Source organism: Sebastes fasciatus, chromosome 1 (assembly GCF_043250625.1).
Source record: "Sebastes fasciatus isolate fSebFas1 chromosome 1, fSebFas1.pri, whole genome shotgun sequence".
NCBI classification, from domain to species: Eukaryota; Metazoa; Chordata; class Actinopteri; order Perciformes; family Sebastidae; genus Sebastes; species Sebastes fasciatus.
The window spans coordinates 19,496,071-19,512,607 of NC_133795.1; the positions used below are offsets into that span (position 1 = coordinate 19,496,071).

Below are 16,537 nucleotides of genomic sequence, written 5' to 3' on the forward strand. Positions count from 1 at the left end.
CATTTTACAACAACTAAGTAATTTGTTCCATCATGTAATTTGCTGAAAGAGATCCAAAATCATTTTATTCTTTAACCTGGATCTCTACATTTTCTTTGTGTACTTTGAAATAACACGATTCTCACCTATAAAGAATTAAAGGAACAGTGTGTAGGATTTAGGGAGATCTCTTAGCAGACATGGAATATAATATTCATAAGTATGTTTACATTAGTGTATAATCACCTGAATCATCAACACATTCTCATCCCAACTCCGCTTTGTCACGCCACTTTATTTTTATAGTTACCCTTAACGTCAGTTAGGATTATAGGCAACAGAACCACTATAGTTAGGTTTAGGGAAGATGGTAAGCATGGTCTCTGATCGAGCTGAACAGCGTTACCACGGTTCTGCACTCTGCAGCTCACGGTACCGCAGTCTTGGAAAGGGAGGAGTGAGCGGAGCGGTACTCAGTCGGTTGCAATCTGAAACCACACCACTAGATGTCGCCAAATCCTACACACTGTACCTTTAACTGGAATTGTCTGTAACTGACAAAAAATCACCACCATTGTTAATATAACGATAAATCACCAACCTCCCCGAACAGTTTGACAGATTTTGATATCAGCGGTTTGAGCATCGCCAGCCGGTCCGATGCTGAACCATGGGAAGAGTTTCTCGGTGAAAGTGTCTCTGTGAGTGCAGATGCGAGTCATGTCTTCAGGATCGTAGAAGGACACCTCCCCTCTGTCATAGTCCAGATGGACTCCGATCCTCTGGAGACTCTTCTTCACTCTGATTGTCTCACCAACAACATCAATGTAATTTCCACTGAGACGTGTTACACACCAGACTCCATCATCTGGTGAAGTGTTTGCCTCCTTCCCCTTCCTGTCAACCGACTCTTTAGCCAAACCCACATTCCAGTGTGGATGGTCCCCCACCTCCACCTCCCAGCGGTGTGTCCCCGAGCTGAAGCCCTTCGAGCCCAGGACATTGGCATACGCGGTGTTTCTCTCCGGATTGTCAGGAAGCTGCTGGTTTGAGTCTCCGTTTCTCACGCTGGTCAGATCATCAGACAGATAAAGATCGGTGGATGCAGTGTTTGGGTCCAGAATGACAGGACTGAAGTGGACCTTGTCTTTCATCTTCTCCCAGACTCTGCAGGACAGGTTGCCCAGGTGTTTGGCCACATCCATCAGTGCTCCTGAGACCAGATGTGGATCTGGCGGTGAGCACTGGACTCTGGTCTGAGTGTGTTTCTGCAGGTCTTCTTCAACAGCAGCGATACTGTCTGACAGAGAGGAGATATGCTCCTGAATCCTCTTCATCTCTCTGCTGATAGTCTTCCCCTTCTGCTCCTCTTCCTCCCTCAGAGCTGCCAGTCGGGACTCCTCTTCCTCTTTCAGGAACTGGTGGAGCTTGTTGAACTCTGATCTGATCTGCCTCTCTGTGGTCAACAGCTGCTTCATGCAGTGTTTAACCATTTCCTCGTACGTTTTCTCCACTTGTTTGTATTTGTCCCTCTTGTCCTGTAGAGACTTCAGCTGGTCCTCCAGGTCTCTGACTGCTTGTTCTACAGGTGATCCAGCTGTCTGTCCCTCAGCAAAGGAGTCAGCCAGTTCCTTCAATGCAAAGTTCACCCCAGGATCATTTTTTGAGGCTTTTCTTTTACAAATGGGACAGTTTTTGCTTTTAGCTTGTTCCCAGAATGTCTTCAGGCAGCTTGAACAGAAGCTGTGGTGGCAGCCCAGAGACACAGGATCTCTAAATGTCTCTGAACACACATGGCAGCTCAGGAAACTTTCAAAAAGAGCGGTGTTCTCAGCCATTCCTCTTGGTGTCCAAATTATCTTTCAATAGCAAGACTCACCAAGTTACTGTCCCTTCTCTTGATAGCTTCGAAATAATCTAAACCTGTATCTTCCTGTGTGTTATCACACCCTGTGTGTCAGCAGACTGATTAAACCAGTTCCACAGCATATTTATTTTCAGCCAACATGAACATGTAACAGGAGCCGTGTCCTGCTAACACGCCAGTATGACTGTTTACTGCCTGTACAACAATGGCATTTAATGAAAACACAGGTACATGGTCAGTTTTTAATTCAATCCTCATTTAACCTTTACTAGTATTTTACAGGTTGCTGTGTTTTTCTCCCACATGTTCTCATTCATTCACTCTCTCTGTCTCATAATGTTTACCCCCTTTGTCCTGCTCAGAGTCACAGGAGGACTTGACAATGTTCAACAATGTCAAACTCTTCTTTTAGTTTCAGTTTGACTCATCAGAGTGAATAGGAGCAAAGGCTGCTATATATAGATCTTTTGGCTGGACCGCAGAGGGCCAGCCCTACAAATGCAAAAGTCTGTCACTGAGTGAGTGAGTGACTGAGTGATGAAGTTACAGGATTGGTTGGTCGACTGTTGGAGTTTCCACACGTCGCTATTGCGGTATGAACCCAAAATAAACCGACTGTGCTGTGATTTAATTGCAATAAACGATCAAAATGATGCCAAAAACAACGACATTATGATGTTGATTTGTAAAAAGTCTGAATTCATGCTTTATCAGGTCTGTCCGCCAGACGACAAGCAAACAACTTTTAAAATGCTTGTTTTCTGAATGGAGTTCGGATCGATCAGTGCCAGGATATGCAGCTGCTCCATTAACACTCCATCTAGGAATAAATACTCTAACAACAACGTCAGTGATGACATAAACTTTCTCGAAGTATGTATATATTGTGACACACCACTTATATGATGAATGCTTTTGATACACATGCTTTAATAAAAAACTGAAATACTTTTAACCTTGGTTACATCTGTTAACAAACACATCTCATGTGGTTGATAATAATACAAATAATAATAATAATAATAATGGTTATTTATAAAGCACTTATCAAAAATGCGTGCTCATTACAAAGTGCTTTACAGGGCAGACATACAAATAATAAAGGATAGAATACAGTGCCAGATACAGTACATGCACATTTCCACATATATTTACAAACAAATCTACAGATAGGATCTAACAGTAACTCTCTCGGTGACTTCTTGTAAATTCTCTGAAGGCTTCTGGAAACTGTCCGACTTAACAGCAGCTTAGTTTCATTTTCAGTTAGTCACCACACCCTGCTGTAAATATATAGTATATGACAGGATTATGGTATATCCAGTAGCAGAGTCAGGCTCTCTGAGGAGCGACGGCGAAACATATTAAAAAATAAGACTTCCTGGAGTATTTAACCATTCCCTCGCATGTTTTCTCCACTTGTTTGTATTTGTCCCTCTTGTCCTGTAGAGACTTCAGCTGGTCCTGCAGGTCACTGACTGCTTGTTCTATGGGAAACACCTTTTGACTCTGGAGAGAAAACTCACAGACAGGACACACAGCTCCATCTTCATCCTCACAGAACAGTTAGTCTCTTCTTGATGTTTACTACACACCTCCTCCACCTTCTTCTCTACTTATTCTTATTCTCAGGTGATCCAGCTTTCTGTCCCTCAGCAAAGGAGTCAACCAGTTCCTTCAATGCAAAGTTCACCCCAGGATCGTCTTTTGAGGCTTTTCTTTTACAAATGGGACAGTTTTTGTTTTCAGCTTGTTCCCAGAATTTCTTCAGGCAGCTTGAACAGAAGCTGTGGTTGCAGCTCAGAGACACAGGATCTCTGACCGTCTCTGAACACACATGGCAGCTCAGGAAACTTTCAAAAAGAGCGGTGTTCTCAGCCATTCCTCTTGGTGTCTAAATTATCTTTCAATTGCAAGACTCACCGAGTTACTGTCCCTTCTCTTGGTTGCTTCAAAATAATCCAAACATGTATTTTCCTGCAGAGATGTCACACTCTGTGTCAACAGCATTTGTGACAAAATGTTGTTCACCAGTTGTTACAAAATATGTGACAAATATGTTTTGAAACTTGTCTAGACCAGTTTCAAAACATATTTTTTTCAGCCAACATGATGTAACAGGAACCGCGTCCTGGTAACATGACAGTATGACTGTTTCTTGCCTGTACAACTATAGCATTCAATTAAATACAGGTACATGGTCAGTTTTTAATTCAACCCTCATTTAACCTTTCTAGTATTTTACAGCTTGCTGTGTTTTTCTCCCACATGTTCTCATTCATTCACTCATTCATTCACTCTCTCTGTCTCATACTTTTTACTCTCTTTGTCTCGTTCAGGGTCACAGGAGGACTTGAGTTCATCCCATCATGCATTGCTGGAATTATTATCATTATCTGCAAAACAAAATCACATTTATTTGGAAAAGAGTCCATAAATGTTCTGTCAGTGTCTTTACAATCTTTTGATCATAACTTCAGGTTTCATCTATCAAAGTAAAGCATGAAGTAAAACCTGACCAGATGTACTTCTTTCTTATTATTTCTTTATTTCTTGTAGCAGTTATTCTTCCAACAGTCCTGAGGCCTGTTTCAGAAAGCGGGATTAGTGAAAACTCTGAGTTAGTGAAGCAGCTCACAGACACAGGATCTCTGAACGTCTCTGAACACACATGGCAGTTCAGGACACTTTCAAAATGAGAGGTTTGCTCAGCCATTTGTCTTGGTGTCTAAATTATCTTCCAATAGCAAGAGTCACCAAGTTACTGTTCCTTCTCTTGATTGCTTTAAATAATCCCCTGGTTTCCCAGCAGAGATGTCACACTCTGTAATAGCATCTCAGCTCTGTTCAACAATGTCAACTAAACTAAATGTCTTTTAGTTTCAGCTTGACTCATCAGAGTGAGTAGGAGGAAAGGCTGCTAAATTTTTTGGCTCGACTCCAAAGGGCCAGCCCTACAAAGGCAAAAGTCTGTCACTGAGGGATGAAGTTACAGGATTGGTCGGCCGACTGTTGGAGTTTCCTCATTGGTCGTTGCTCTTTCAAAATGAAAAGGCGGAGAACAGTCCTGTGTTTATGTTTTCTGGGGAGCTTTTTAGCGATTCAATGTTACATTACATAGCGCTGTTGTTATGCATGTGCTATTGTTTATGTTCGTTTAAGTTATGTTATGTTGTGCTTCGTATTGTGTAGGCCTGCATTCACACCAAGCGAGAAGGAAATTTTTGCCTCTCTTTCCTCTATTTCCGCCATCAGCCATGGAAGAAATAACACTGCTTGGTACATGTTGTGGAAGTCCCAGATATGTCAGAAAAACAAACGCTGTCGTGTCTGGGTTCATATCGTCACCTGGCGGCGAGCTGTATTCACATACAGCGCCACTGAACTGACTAACTAGCAATCCACCCGTCGCTACTGCGGTATCAACCCAAAATAAAGCGACTGTGCTGTGATTTAATTGCAATAAACGGATCAGAATGATGCCGAAACAACGACATTATGACGTCGATTTGTAAAAAGACAGAATTCATGCTTTTTCAGGTCTGTCTGCAGCACAACAAGCAAACAACTTTTAAAATGCTTGTTTTATAAACGGAGTTCGGATCAATCAGCTGCTCCGTCAACACTCAACATAACGTCATCTAGGCATAAATATGGCAGCGACTTTGTTGTAAACGACCAAAAGTGATGCCGTAATAACTACATAATGATGCTGATTAGTAAAAAGTCTGAATTCATGCTTTGTCCGGTCTGTCTGCAGCACAACAAGCAAACAACTTTTAAAGTGCTTGTTTTCTGAATGGAGTTCGGATCGATCAGTGCCAGGATATGCAGCTGCTCCATTAACACTCCATCTAGGAATAAATACTCTAACAACAACGTCAGTGATGACATAAACTTTCTCGAAGTATGTATATATTGTGACACACCACTTATATGATGAATGCTTTTGATACACATGCTTTAATAAAAAACTGAAATACTTTTAACCTTGGTTACATCTGTTAACAAACACATCTCATGTGGTTGATAATAATACAAATAATAATAATAATAATAATAATGGTTATTTATAAAGCACTTATCAAAAATGCGTGCTCATTACAAAGTGCTTTACAGGGCAGACATAAAAATAATAAAGGATAGAATACAGTGCCAGATACAGTACATGCACATTTCCACATATATTTACAAACAAATCTACAGATAGGATCTAACAGTAACTCTCTCGGTGACTTCTTGTAAATTCTCTGAAGGCTTCTGGAAACTGTCCGACTTAACAGCAGCTTAGTTTCATTTTCAGTTAGTCACCACACCCTGCTGTAAATATATAGTATATGACAGGATTATGGTATATCCAGTAGCAGAGTCAGGCTCTCGGAGGAGCAACGGCAAAACATATATAAAAAAAGGACTTCCTGGAGTATTTAACCATTTCCTCGCATGTTTTCTCCACTTGTTTGTATTTGTCCCTCTTGTCCTGTGGAGACTTCAGCTGGTCCTGCAGGTCACTGACTACTTGTTCTATGGGAAACACCTTTTGACTCTGGAGAGAAAACTCACAGACAGGACACACAGCTCCATCTTCATCCTCACAGAACACTTCAGCCTCTTCTTGATGTTTACTACACAACTCCTCCACCTTCTTCTCTCCTTTTTCTGTCTCAGGTGATCCAGCTTTCTGTCCCCCAGCAAAGGAGTCAGCCAGTTCCTCCAGTCCAAAGTTCACCCCAGGATCGTCTTTTGAGGCTTTTCTTTTACAAGTGGGACAGTTTTTGTTTTTAGCTTGTTCCCAGAATGTCTTCAGGCAGCTTGAACAGAAGCTGTGGTTGCAGCTCAGAGACACAGGATCTCTGAATGTCTCTGAACACACATAGCAGCTCAGGAAACTTTCACAATGAGAGGTCTGCTCAGCCATTTGTGTTGGTGTTTAAATTATCTTTCAATAGCAAGACTCACCAAGTTACTGTTCCTTCTCTTGATAGCTTCAAATAATCCAAACATGTATTTTCCAGCGAGAGATCCCACACCCTGTGATGACTCTCAGCTGTGTTCAAAATCTACTTTCAGTTTCAGTTTGCTATGTCACCAGCAGATGGTGTCAGCAGATCGGTAGGCAAATAAAATAAAAAGAACATGCAACATCTCTTTTGTTTCTTGTCTACTTAATAAAGAATTTTATTCCTACAGCTCATAAAAACACAATAAACTTGAACAAAGGAGATGTTTTTTCTTTACCCCTCCATTGAGGACTGATTTCAACAGGCTGACACTAAACCAGTTTATAACATTTTGTATTTTCCAGCCAACATGAACTTGTAACAGAAAACATGATCTGCAAACACCTCAGTATTGACTGTGTTTATCACATCCAGTTCAAATACAAGTTTGGCATTCAATTAAAGTAAAGGCACATGGTGAGTTTTTAATTCAACCCTCATTTGACCTTTATAGTATTTTACAGCTTGCTGTGTTTTTCTCTTCATATGTTCTCATTTATTTACTCATTTATTCATTCACTCACTCATCATTTGTATCTTCTTTTTACTAACACAGAGTTGATTGATCTAACTCTGATCAGCTGTTCTGGAACCGAAAACTCAGGATTAGTAAACTCAGAGTTCAGGTTTAGACTGAAACCAGAGCCCAGACAAAACATGAAATAATACAAGACACAATCCCAAAAAATATATATAAAATATATTCAGGCAAGCGGAGAAGTTGTTTAACAGTTTAATGTTCTGTAAATATTGTCATCATATATGACAGGATTATGACATATCCAGTGGCGGACTCAGTGGTAGAAAATATAAAAAAGGACATTTCAATATATGTTTTCTCCACTTGTTTGTAATTGTCCTTCTTGTCCTGTGGAGACTTCAGCTGGTCCTCCAGGTCACTGACTGCTTGTTCTATAAGAACCAACTTTTGAGTCTGGAGAGAAAACTCACAGACAGGACACACAGCTCCATCTTCATCCTCACAGAACAGTTAGTCACTTCTTGATGTTTACGACACACCTCCTCCACCTTCTTCCCTCCTTTTTCTGTCTCAGGTGATCCAGCTTTCAATCCCCCAGCAAAGGAGTCAGCCAGTTCCTCCAGTCCAAAGTTCAACCCAGGATCGTCTTTTGAGGTTATTCTTTTAAGAGTGAGACATTTTTTGAGTCTATATGACACAGGATCACTGGTTGTCTCTGAATTCTCATGGCAGTTCGGAAAACTTTCAAAATGAGCACTTTTCTCAGCCATTTCACCAGTACATTTGTGTCGGTGTCTAAATTATCTTTCAATAGCAAGACTCACCAAGTTACTGTCCCTTCTCCTGATTGCTTCAAATAATCCACACATGCATTTTCCAGCAAGAGATCTCATACCCTGTGATGACTCTCAGCTCTGTCAACAAAGTCAAACTCTTTCAGTTTCATCTGAGTGAAAGCTGCTCTTATTTAGTCTCCAGCCCACAGAAACTTGTAACAGGAAACATGATCTGCATTTGCATGTGCAACACCTCAGTATTGACTGTGTTTATCACATCCAGTTCAAATAAAAGTTTGGCTTTCAATTAAAGTACAGACACATGGTGAGGTTTTAATTCAACCCTCATTTGACCTTTATAGTATTTTACAGCTTGCTGTGATTTTCTCATTTATTTACTCATTTATTCATTCACTCACTCATCATTGTATCTTCTTTTTTCCTGGTCACAGGAGGACTTGAGTCTATCCCATCATGCATTGCTGAAATTATTATCATAATATTAACAAATGCAATACAAAATATGCTAACAAATCATCACATGTTTTGTTGAAAACAATCCATGAATGTCAGCGTCTTTACAATCTTTTGAAGGTATTGTAACATATATTTCAAAGTAAAACGTAATGTAAAACCTGACCAGATGAACTTCTTTCGTTGTTTATTTAGATCTTATAGTGAAAGAATGATTTATTTTCGTGTCTGGTCATTTACATAACCCATCCCTCATGGGATTATTCAGACACATTAACTAACAACAAATCATACCTTCCTGCATGTTAGCCCATCATCATCTAACAGCACAATACACCAGCATCATCCAAACATACACATAAACATCATCCAGACATAATCGTGAACATGAACCTCCCTAAAATAATGCTCCAGGATATATATCCCACAATGGAAATACAACAAATAAACAGTCACAGATATACAATCACAGCCCCCTAAACACAAGACACAAACACAAATCTAATCATGACAAAAAGGCATAAGAGCCTGAGGAATTTATCTATCGTATGTTACTTTTCTCCTCCTATCCCATACTTTAGAAAGATATTCAGAAAATACAAAAAATGATCAAAAAGATATTCAATTAAGGCTTAATAGTATTTGTCGTAAATCATGATATACAGGACAAAATAAAATGAAATGAATTTCGTTCTCAAACACATTTAGTTCACAGTATTGACAGTCTCTCTGTCTTCAGTTACACCTCTGTATCTTCCTGTTTCAATATGTAGTGGTAATATACCGCATTTTAACTGTGCACACAGTGACCTCTGACTTTTAGGGCAATTATATTTACCATATTTTTTCACAAGTTTCACAGGAGTCCCACCGCATATCACCATTTCCTGCCAAAACAGGTGCATATTTAAGAAGTACCAAAAAGAGTAACGTTGCACTGAGTATGTGGTTGTGGTATGAGGTGTCCATATAGGCCGTCTTTAATGAGGACAGACAGACAGTAAGTTTAAAGGTCCCATATCATGCTAATTTTCAGGTTAATACTTGTATTTTGTGTTTCTACTAGAACATGTTTACATGCTGTAACGTTAAAAAAAGCTTTATTTTCCTCACACTGTCTGCCTGAATATACCTGTATTTACCCTGTGTCTGAAACGCTCCGTTTTAGTGCATTTTGACGGAATTGCAACAGAATTGTGTTGCTAGCCAACAGCTTGGGTCCATGTGTACTTCCTGTCAGCTGATGACATTCACATACACTGCAACCAAGGCCTATGGAAAGGAGGCTGGGTCACGCGTCATCAACGCGTCATATTTTAGGGGGTATAACACATGCGCAGTAAAATCTGGCCTGCACTCGCCGAAATTGAGCCAATCGCAATGCACGACCGCAGCTTCAGTTACACTGCGCATGAGTTATCCCCCATGCCCCAAGACCCGTGACCCAGCCTCTTTCTATAGGCCTTGACTGCAACCAGGAATAAACTGGGACACATTTAGAATGTTTACATTTAAAATTGTGTCAAGGGTCTAAATATTGTATATTCGTGACATCACGAATGGGCAGAAATCCTGACAGCTTGTTTCAAATGCAGAGTTTCTGAATACGGGCTGTGTGTATTTCCCTGTGGATTGGGTGTTTCGATACTTTCACAGTATTTATATAGGACTTAAGCCTGCTTTATAATAAAAAAAAACATGAAAATCACACTTTTTTATAATATGGGACCTTTAATACTTGTAAAGTAAACAAATTTTGGGGGGAAAAAATAAATTCTTCTTTTCTGCAGCAAATATGCCTGTCTTCTTCTCTTTTTTTTGGAGTAACTCTACTTTTTGACAGTATCAAGTTCTTCCACACCAAACTGGGAAAACCACTGTGGTCACTTTGAGGGTCACTGTCAAGCTAAACCAGGAAAGTCTTTCCCCAAAAATATTGAGTGTTTCCATACTTTCACATTATTTATATAGGACTTAAGCCTGCTTTATAATAATAAAAAAAAAAACATGAAAATCTATTTTTTTTATAATATGGGACCTTTAAAGGGACTGTTTGTAACTTCTTAAGCGCATTAATGTACCGGGTTGGGACACATGCGCGCTTGCATATGCGCGCTCGCGTGTGGCCGCTGTCTCTGCTCCGCTGCCTGCTCTCCTTCACTCAGACAGCGCGCGCGTTCTCGCTCCACCTCTAGATGTGAACACGCGCTCACTCCACACTGCAGAAGAGTTAGTTTAGCGAATGTAATTAGAATTATTGTTATTATTATTAATAATTAATCATTTGTATTTTATTGTATTGGTTTTTTTTGTTTTTGTTTTTTTACTATTATTTTTTTTTCCTGCCAATCTACTGCTCCACACTCCAGTCCAGTAGGTGGCGGTAATGCGCCTATGAGCTGGTTTGAATAATGTCCTGTCCATGTGGTGGCGCTGTAGCTCACCATCATCTCCACCAGAGAAAAAGACGTAGAAGAAGAAGACGAACGTGTGACGTCAGGTAGCATAAACAGCTAACGTGCTGTAGCTGTGTTATCTCGTATAGATTTACCAAGAAACAAATCATCAAAGGATATTTCACACCTGCGACACATCAAACCTCACGTTAGGTATGTTGTCAACCAGCTCAGCGGAGGCGACAATCGACAGTAATCAAGCCAGCTAACGTTATCTGAGCTTACCTCATATTAGATATCATCATGTTGACCTGCTAACAGAGCTAGCCGGCTAACAGTCTGGAGCTAATGGAGATGTTAGTGTCAGCAGCAGACAGGACATGAAGTGACATAACAGACTCTGAAACTAACGCACCGCAGGGACACTTTATTAAGGTCCTGTCGGTCACAGCGAGCGAGACATGTTAGATAACCTAGTCCAGGTAACCGAGATGCTAATGGCACCAAGTCCTCTGGACTCCAAGCTGACATGATCAACGTTATGCAGGATTTATTAATATAACATGATAATATAGGACATAGAAAGGTTGCACAGGCTTTGTGTTGTATTATAATATATATATAATGGTTCATTGTTTGGTTGCACTATTGTTTGGTTGCACTATCATGTCACTGGCCTGCTATATCCTGGCATATTATCAGTCTGGGCCTTGTCTTCTCTGTTAGCTATAAGCAATATATAATGACTGGCTATAGAGTAATGACATGTAACTTATCATTTTCTTTTTAATATTTAAGGATTATTTATTGTCCCTGTCTGTGGTATCACTTTTCTTGTGTTCCCAGCATCAGTTGAAAAAATAGGATGTTAATTGAAGTTTTTTTTTTTTACTTCAAGCAAAGATGATGAACGTTATGCAGGATTTATTGTTTGTCAAATAGCAATTTAACATGATAATAATAGGACATAGAAGGGTGGTCAGGTTTGCGACGTTGCCCAGGCTTTGTTTTGTATTATAATCTATATATATTATGGTTCATTGTTTGGCACTATCATGTAACTGGCCTGCTATATCCTGGCTGATATGACTCTTATTATAACCTAACTCGACATCAGTCTGGGCCTTGTCTTCTCTGTTAGCTATAAGTAATATAGAATAACTGGCTATAGAGGAATGACATATACCTTATAATTTTTCTTTTTAATATTTAAGGAATATTTATTATATATTTATTCCCAGCATTAGCTGAAAAATAGGATGTTAATTGAAGTTTACTTTTTTTTTTTTTTACTTGTGTCAAAATATATTGCCTTCAAATAATTTAACTCTTCCCTTTTTTGTGTGTCACTTTTCACAGGTTTCATATTCTGAAGGTCACGTTTCCATCTGGTACAGTAACACTGTAACACCACTGGCAGTCCTGTGACCCAAGAAAATAATGTGCTGCAGCTGAAGATGGGTGGCAGCGGCTCCAAATCCAAAGGATTTTGGCCTTTTTCTGGCGCAGGTAGTACGGACGATCAAACCAAAGATGGAAACGAGCCGTCGATGGCGAGAGCTCGAAGTTTCGCAACTGCAACACCTTTTGTGTTTACTAGACGAAGGTAAATATAGCCTCAGCAGCATGTAGCCTTCATTATACTTTTTTTCAGGTATCAAAGCAGGCTGATATAGACTCATATACTGATCTGTTCCAGTAATCATATTGCCTGACAACAACACCAACACCCATGTTGATACTCGTCTTAGTTTCTAGTAAAAGCAGTAGGGCTGTCCCGAATACCATTTTTGGAGCTTGGAAGCTTCGGTGAGAAATATTCAAAGGTATTCGTAGCTTCGCAGAGCGGCGCAGTCCGGCAGGCTGACATGTTCTTCTGTTGTCTGTCTTCATCTCCTCCGTTTCAATGCCCGTCACAGCGCCGGTGCTGCCCTACTGTACACACACGCACCTCTACACACAACAAACGGCAATATCCGTCTGAGAATAACTCATAATAATTCATGTTGATTATTCCCTATTTATTTCATAGACTATTTTGGGATTTATACTTTATTATCACATACTTATATATAAGTATTAGGGCTGCACAATTATGGCAGATGATAATCACGATTATTTTGATCAATATTGAGATCACGATTATTTATCACGATTATTCATTGATTTAACAACAACATATTTTTATTACTGCACTTTCACATTAAAATAAACAGAGCACTGCTTTCACTTCCATGCTGTGCTATATTTTTGCTAATGTACAAATTAACACATTAGCAGACATTGCAATATTTTAAAATTTAATAAAAAAATACGTGAATATTCACCCTACTCTTTTGCTAGCTACATTTTTGAGAGCAAAATTAGCAACATTAATAGGTTGGATAAACAATTTATGCTCTCAATTTAATCATAAACACATTGGTTGTATAGATAATATCTATCCCCAAAAGTGAAGCCAAAACATCTCGATCGCTGGCCGGTGGTTGTCTGTTAGCATTTTCTATTCTAACAGAATGCTTATTTTAAACCTAAAGATCGCAGGCGATCATGTTCATTTACTTGTAGGAAGCCAAAATCATGATCACCATTAATATTCGATTAATTGTGCGGCCCTAATATATATACTGTATATCTATATATATTTTCTTAAAGTTAAAAAAAGAAGCGTTCGAATAGTGATTTGTAGGTCAAATACCATAGCAACGGTCAAAGCATTCTGGTCAGCCCTAAAAAAGCAGACTCTTTTTGTTTACTGTATTCAGTTATTAACTTGGAGTTTATAGATTAGTTTGAGGTCCTGGTCCACTTTGTGTCCAGAATTTTCCACAGAAAAATAGCTCCATATTGATGTGATGGTTTTGCGCAGTACTTGCCGATATGGCACTGCGTACATGCTTTAAACATCCCGTCCAGCCTCAGGTGTACTATTGGGCTGAAATGCGCATTTTGACGGAATTGCAAAATTGTCCTCTGTATTTGTGGGCTCGACACCCTAAAACCCAATTTTTTGTTTTTATCATGACTGATGATGATTTTTTTAGTGGCTTTCTCATTGACAAACTCTCTTTGTGTAACACCAAATACAGTATATGCAAAAATGATGTTTGATACTCACGTCATCATATGTTGTATAATTAAAAAAAAAAAAACTGATAAAATTACCGTTGTAAATATTTTGTAGTAAGTCTTGTAATATTGTCGACAACCTGTAGTTTCAGTATCTTCTGAAGATTTGGGTGCACACAGACATATTATGGATGTACGGATAATTATTTGAGTCTCTCCGCTGCAGCTCTATGTACTTTGATGAAGACGGCGACTTGGCCCATGAGTTCTATGAAGAGACAATTGTGACAAAAAATGGACGTAAAAAAGCCAAACTGAAGAGGATTCACAAAAACCTAACATCTCAGGTGAGGAAATTATAATCCTTAAACTGGGGCTTTACTCGTCAACAGCAGCTATCTGTATTGTCAGTCCAAATAATTTGAATCTCTTTTTGTGTCCTTCCAGGGAATTATAAAGCTGGACATCCCTTGCATCCATGTAGATTTCCCAGTCGTCCTCTGTGAAGCCTGATGATGTCTGAGCGGCGTCTCAGACTAGCCACTGTGTCAACTCCGTCCTGTGGTTTCCCCTACAGCTGGAAGCCTGAACCACCTTTTAAAATAACATGATCTCTTGATATATTTGACGCCGTTGTGTGGGACAGGCTGATGCGATTTGTGCTGAGCCTCTGCATGTGATCTGTTTTGGCTTGTGTGCAGTTAGACACAGAATAGGTCACCAGTGGCGATCTAGAAGGATGCCAAGTTTGGCAAAACCGACTCAGTTTACAGATCATGGTTTGTGTGCATGTAAGTGTGACTGTGTGTGCAGACACGGGATGAAAATGTGACAGAGTCCCGAATTTACTGCTGCAGATTGTTTTCTGGTATGATTCATTGAACTCTAGGAGTTTGAGGAGAATGTCACGGTCATATCTAGATGCGGGAAAAGTTTTATGTGCACAGTTTAGTTTTTTTGACACCACGACTCGCTTTATTATGCATGGAACAGGTTCTGCTTATCGGTAATAGCCTATAGGGAGTTGACAATCAGTGGCCCACAAAATCTCAAGTGGATTAATGTCGTATTCTAATGTCGGATGGACTGGCTTCAATGACCTCAGAGCCACACACCGTACACAGCAGCAGCGAGTCCAGTAAGAGATCCTGTTGTTTTCGTCTGCTGCTTTGGCATACTACGTCTCACTTTTAATTTATTATAACTGTTTTTTTAATTACAATATCAAATGCTACACTGTGTGTCATGGTCCTTTTTTATATAAATACATTATAGTTGAACAGCATATTAAAGTGCATTTACTTCCTCACAAGCTGTCAAGATCAAAGGGGAAAAGAATATGCATGGATATATTTTATAATCATTGCTTATATAAACTCCATTCTACAACTGAAAAGTTACATGTGGTGGGTATTTAATTGCTTAGATCTATTCTATTCTATCCCCCATCATATGACTATCTGTAATGACACAACCCAGGAACCATACTTTGCTTTTTTTTCCCTTGGAGGGCCAAAACTGAAATTTAATGTTAAAGCAAACACCTATTGTATTGTTAATGTAAAATGGTACTAGGATAGATTCCAAGTTCCCTTCATTGAAATGCCTTTTGTCTGTGTGCTACTGTCTCTGCCTCCATTTGTTTTTGTACATCACTTGCGCTAAAAAAATTGACTTCCTGTGCAAAGTGTCACTCTGCCCGCCATGCTCAGATTAAGACAAATAATTGTAATATGCAAGAATGGTGTAATATGCAAGAATTAACTAAAAAACAATGTGTAGACAGATACAAAAAGAATCCCTCTAAATCATCACTTATGTGGATCGGTGTCTGTATCTACAGAGACCCTGCAGCTCTCTGCCTGTATTTTCTCTTTTTCTTATTGTTTTGCTTTACTCAGGATGCTTCTGAGTTTCAGCAAACAGCTTTTAGGCCCCACGTGGAGGTGTAACCCCCCCAGCCAATAACAGCGCACAGGATCTGCAGCCCGTTCAGGTGGTCAAATACTGCTGCTGTGTCACGCCACTCGGCTTCTGATACCGTGGCACAAGTCTCCTCATACAAAGCGGCTGTATTTCACAGATGATAACGGGTTGTGTTATGTGCATGCGTTCCAGTGATCCCCCCCTGCTCCTCTCTGTGCTGTGAGTGCAGCTATGAACGGTGTGTGTCTCAGTAGTTTAACAAGAGCAGCGCTGAGCCACAGCCAGCCGACAGAAAATCTGCACAATCTGCAACTCAGCAACGTCCCGCAGGCTTATGCGGAGTTGTGCGGAGTTAGTTGTGTGTTTTAGAACGTAATCACCGGGAAAAAATCCGAACATAACATTTTATATATCTGATTCGCTGCTTTGTTCCCACTAACGCCGCTCTCTCTCTTCAGTCACTCTACAGCTCGCTCGAACATCGCTGCTCTCTCTCCTTCGCTTGCTAGTTTTGCCGAAGAGGAGTGGCCAACTTTAAATGCTGTGTGTTTACAAACAGCATCCAACAA

The 16,537-nt window shown here is 39.8% G+C and overlaps 2 protein-coding genes across 2 annotated transcripts; one reads left to right on the forward strand and one right to left on the reverse strand.

Annotated features, from left to right (window-relative positions):
- Nucleotides 1-572: 572 nt before the first annotated feature.
- Nucleotides 573-6,764, reverse strand: LOC141776834 (zinc-binding protein A33-like). Its single transcript, XM_074650656.1, has 4 exons — nt 6,279-6,764; nt 3,242-3,355; nt 1,483-1,610; nt 573-1,047 (listed from the first exon to the last, which is right to left on the reverse strand). Exons 1-4 carry the CDS (start codon nt 6,762-6,764, stop codon nt 573-575), a joined length of 1,203 nt encoding a protein of 400 aa, XP_074506757.1.
- A 4,265-nt stretch (nt 6,765-11,029) lies between these two features.
- On the forward strand, nt 11,030-15,660 carry tusc2b (tumor suppressor 2, mitochondrial calcium regulator b). Its single transcript, XM_074636492.1, has 4 exons — nt 11,030-11,186; nt 12,333-12,579; nt 14,269-14,389; nt 14,490-15,660. The coding sequence occupies exons 2-4, from the start codon at nt 12,431-12,433 to the stop codon at nt 14,553-14,555; spliced, it is 336 nt and encodes a 111-aa protein (XP_074492593.1). The 5' UTR covers nt 11,030-11,186; nt 12,333-12,430; the 3' UTR covers nt 14,556-15,660.
- Nucleotides 15,661-16,537: the final 877 nt, after the last annotated feature.

Excerpts from the sequence above, each read along its gene's own strand:
- LOC141776834 (XM_074650656.1), bottom strand. The coding sequence starts at position 6,764 with ATGGCTGAGCAGACCTCTCATTGTGAAAGTTTCCTGAGCTGCTATGTG. Across the intron at positions 1,611-3,241 it reads AGAAAACATGCGAGGGAATG|GAACTGGCTGACTCCTTTGC; the intron begins GTTAAATACTCC and ends TTTGCATTGAAG. Across the intron at positions 1,048-1,482 it reads TACAAACAAGTGGAGAAAAC|CGTGAGAAACGGAGACTCAA; the intron begins GTACGAGGAAAT and ends TGATCTGACCAG.
- tusc2b (XM_074636492.1), top strand. The coding sequence starts at position 12,431 with ATGGGTGGCAGCGGCTCCAAATCCAAAGGATTTTGGCCTTTTTCTGGC. Across the intron at positions 12,580-14,268 it reads TTTGTGTTTACTAGACGAAG|CTCTATGTACTTTGATGAAG; the intron begins GTAAATATAGCC and ends TCTCCGCTGCAG. Across the intron at positions 14,390-14,489 it reads ACAAAAACCTAACATCTCAG|GGAATTATAAAGCTGGACAT; the intron begins GTGAGGAAATTA and ends GTGTCCTTCCAG.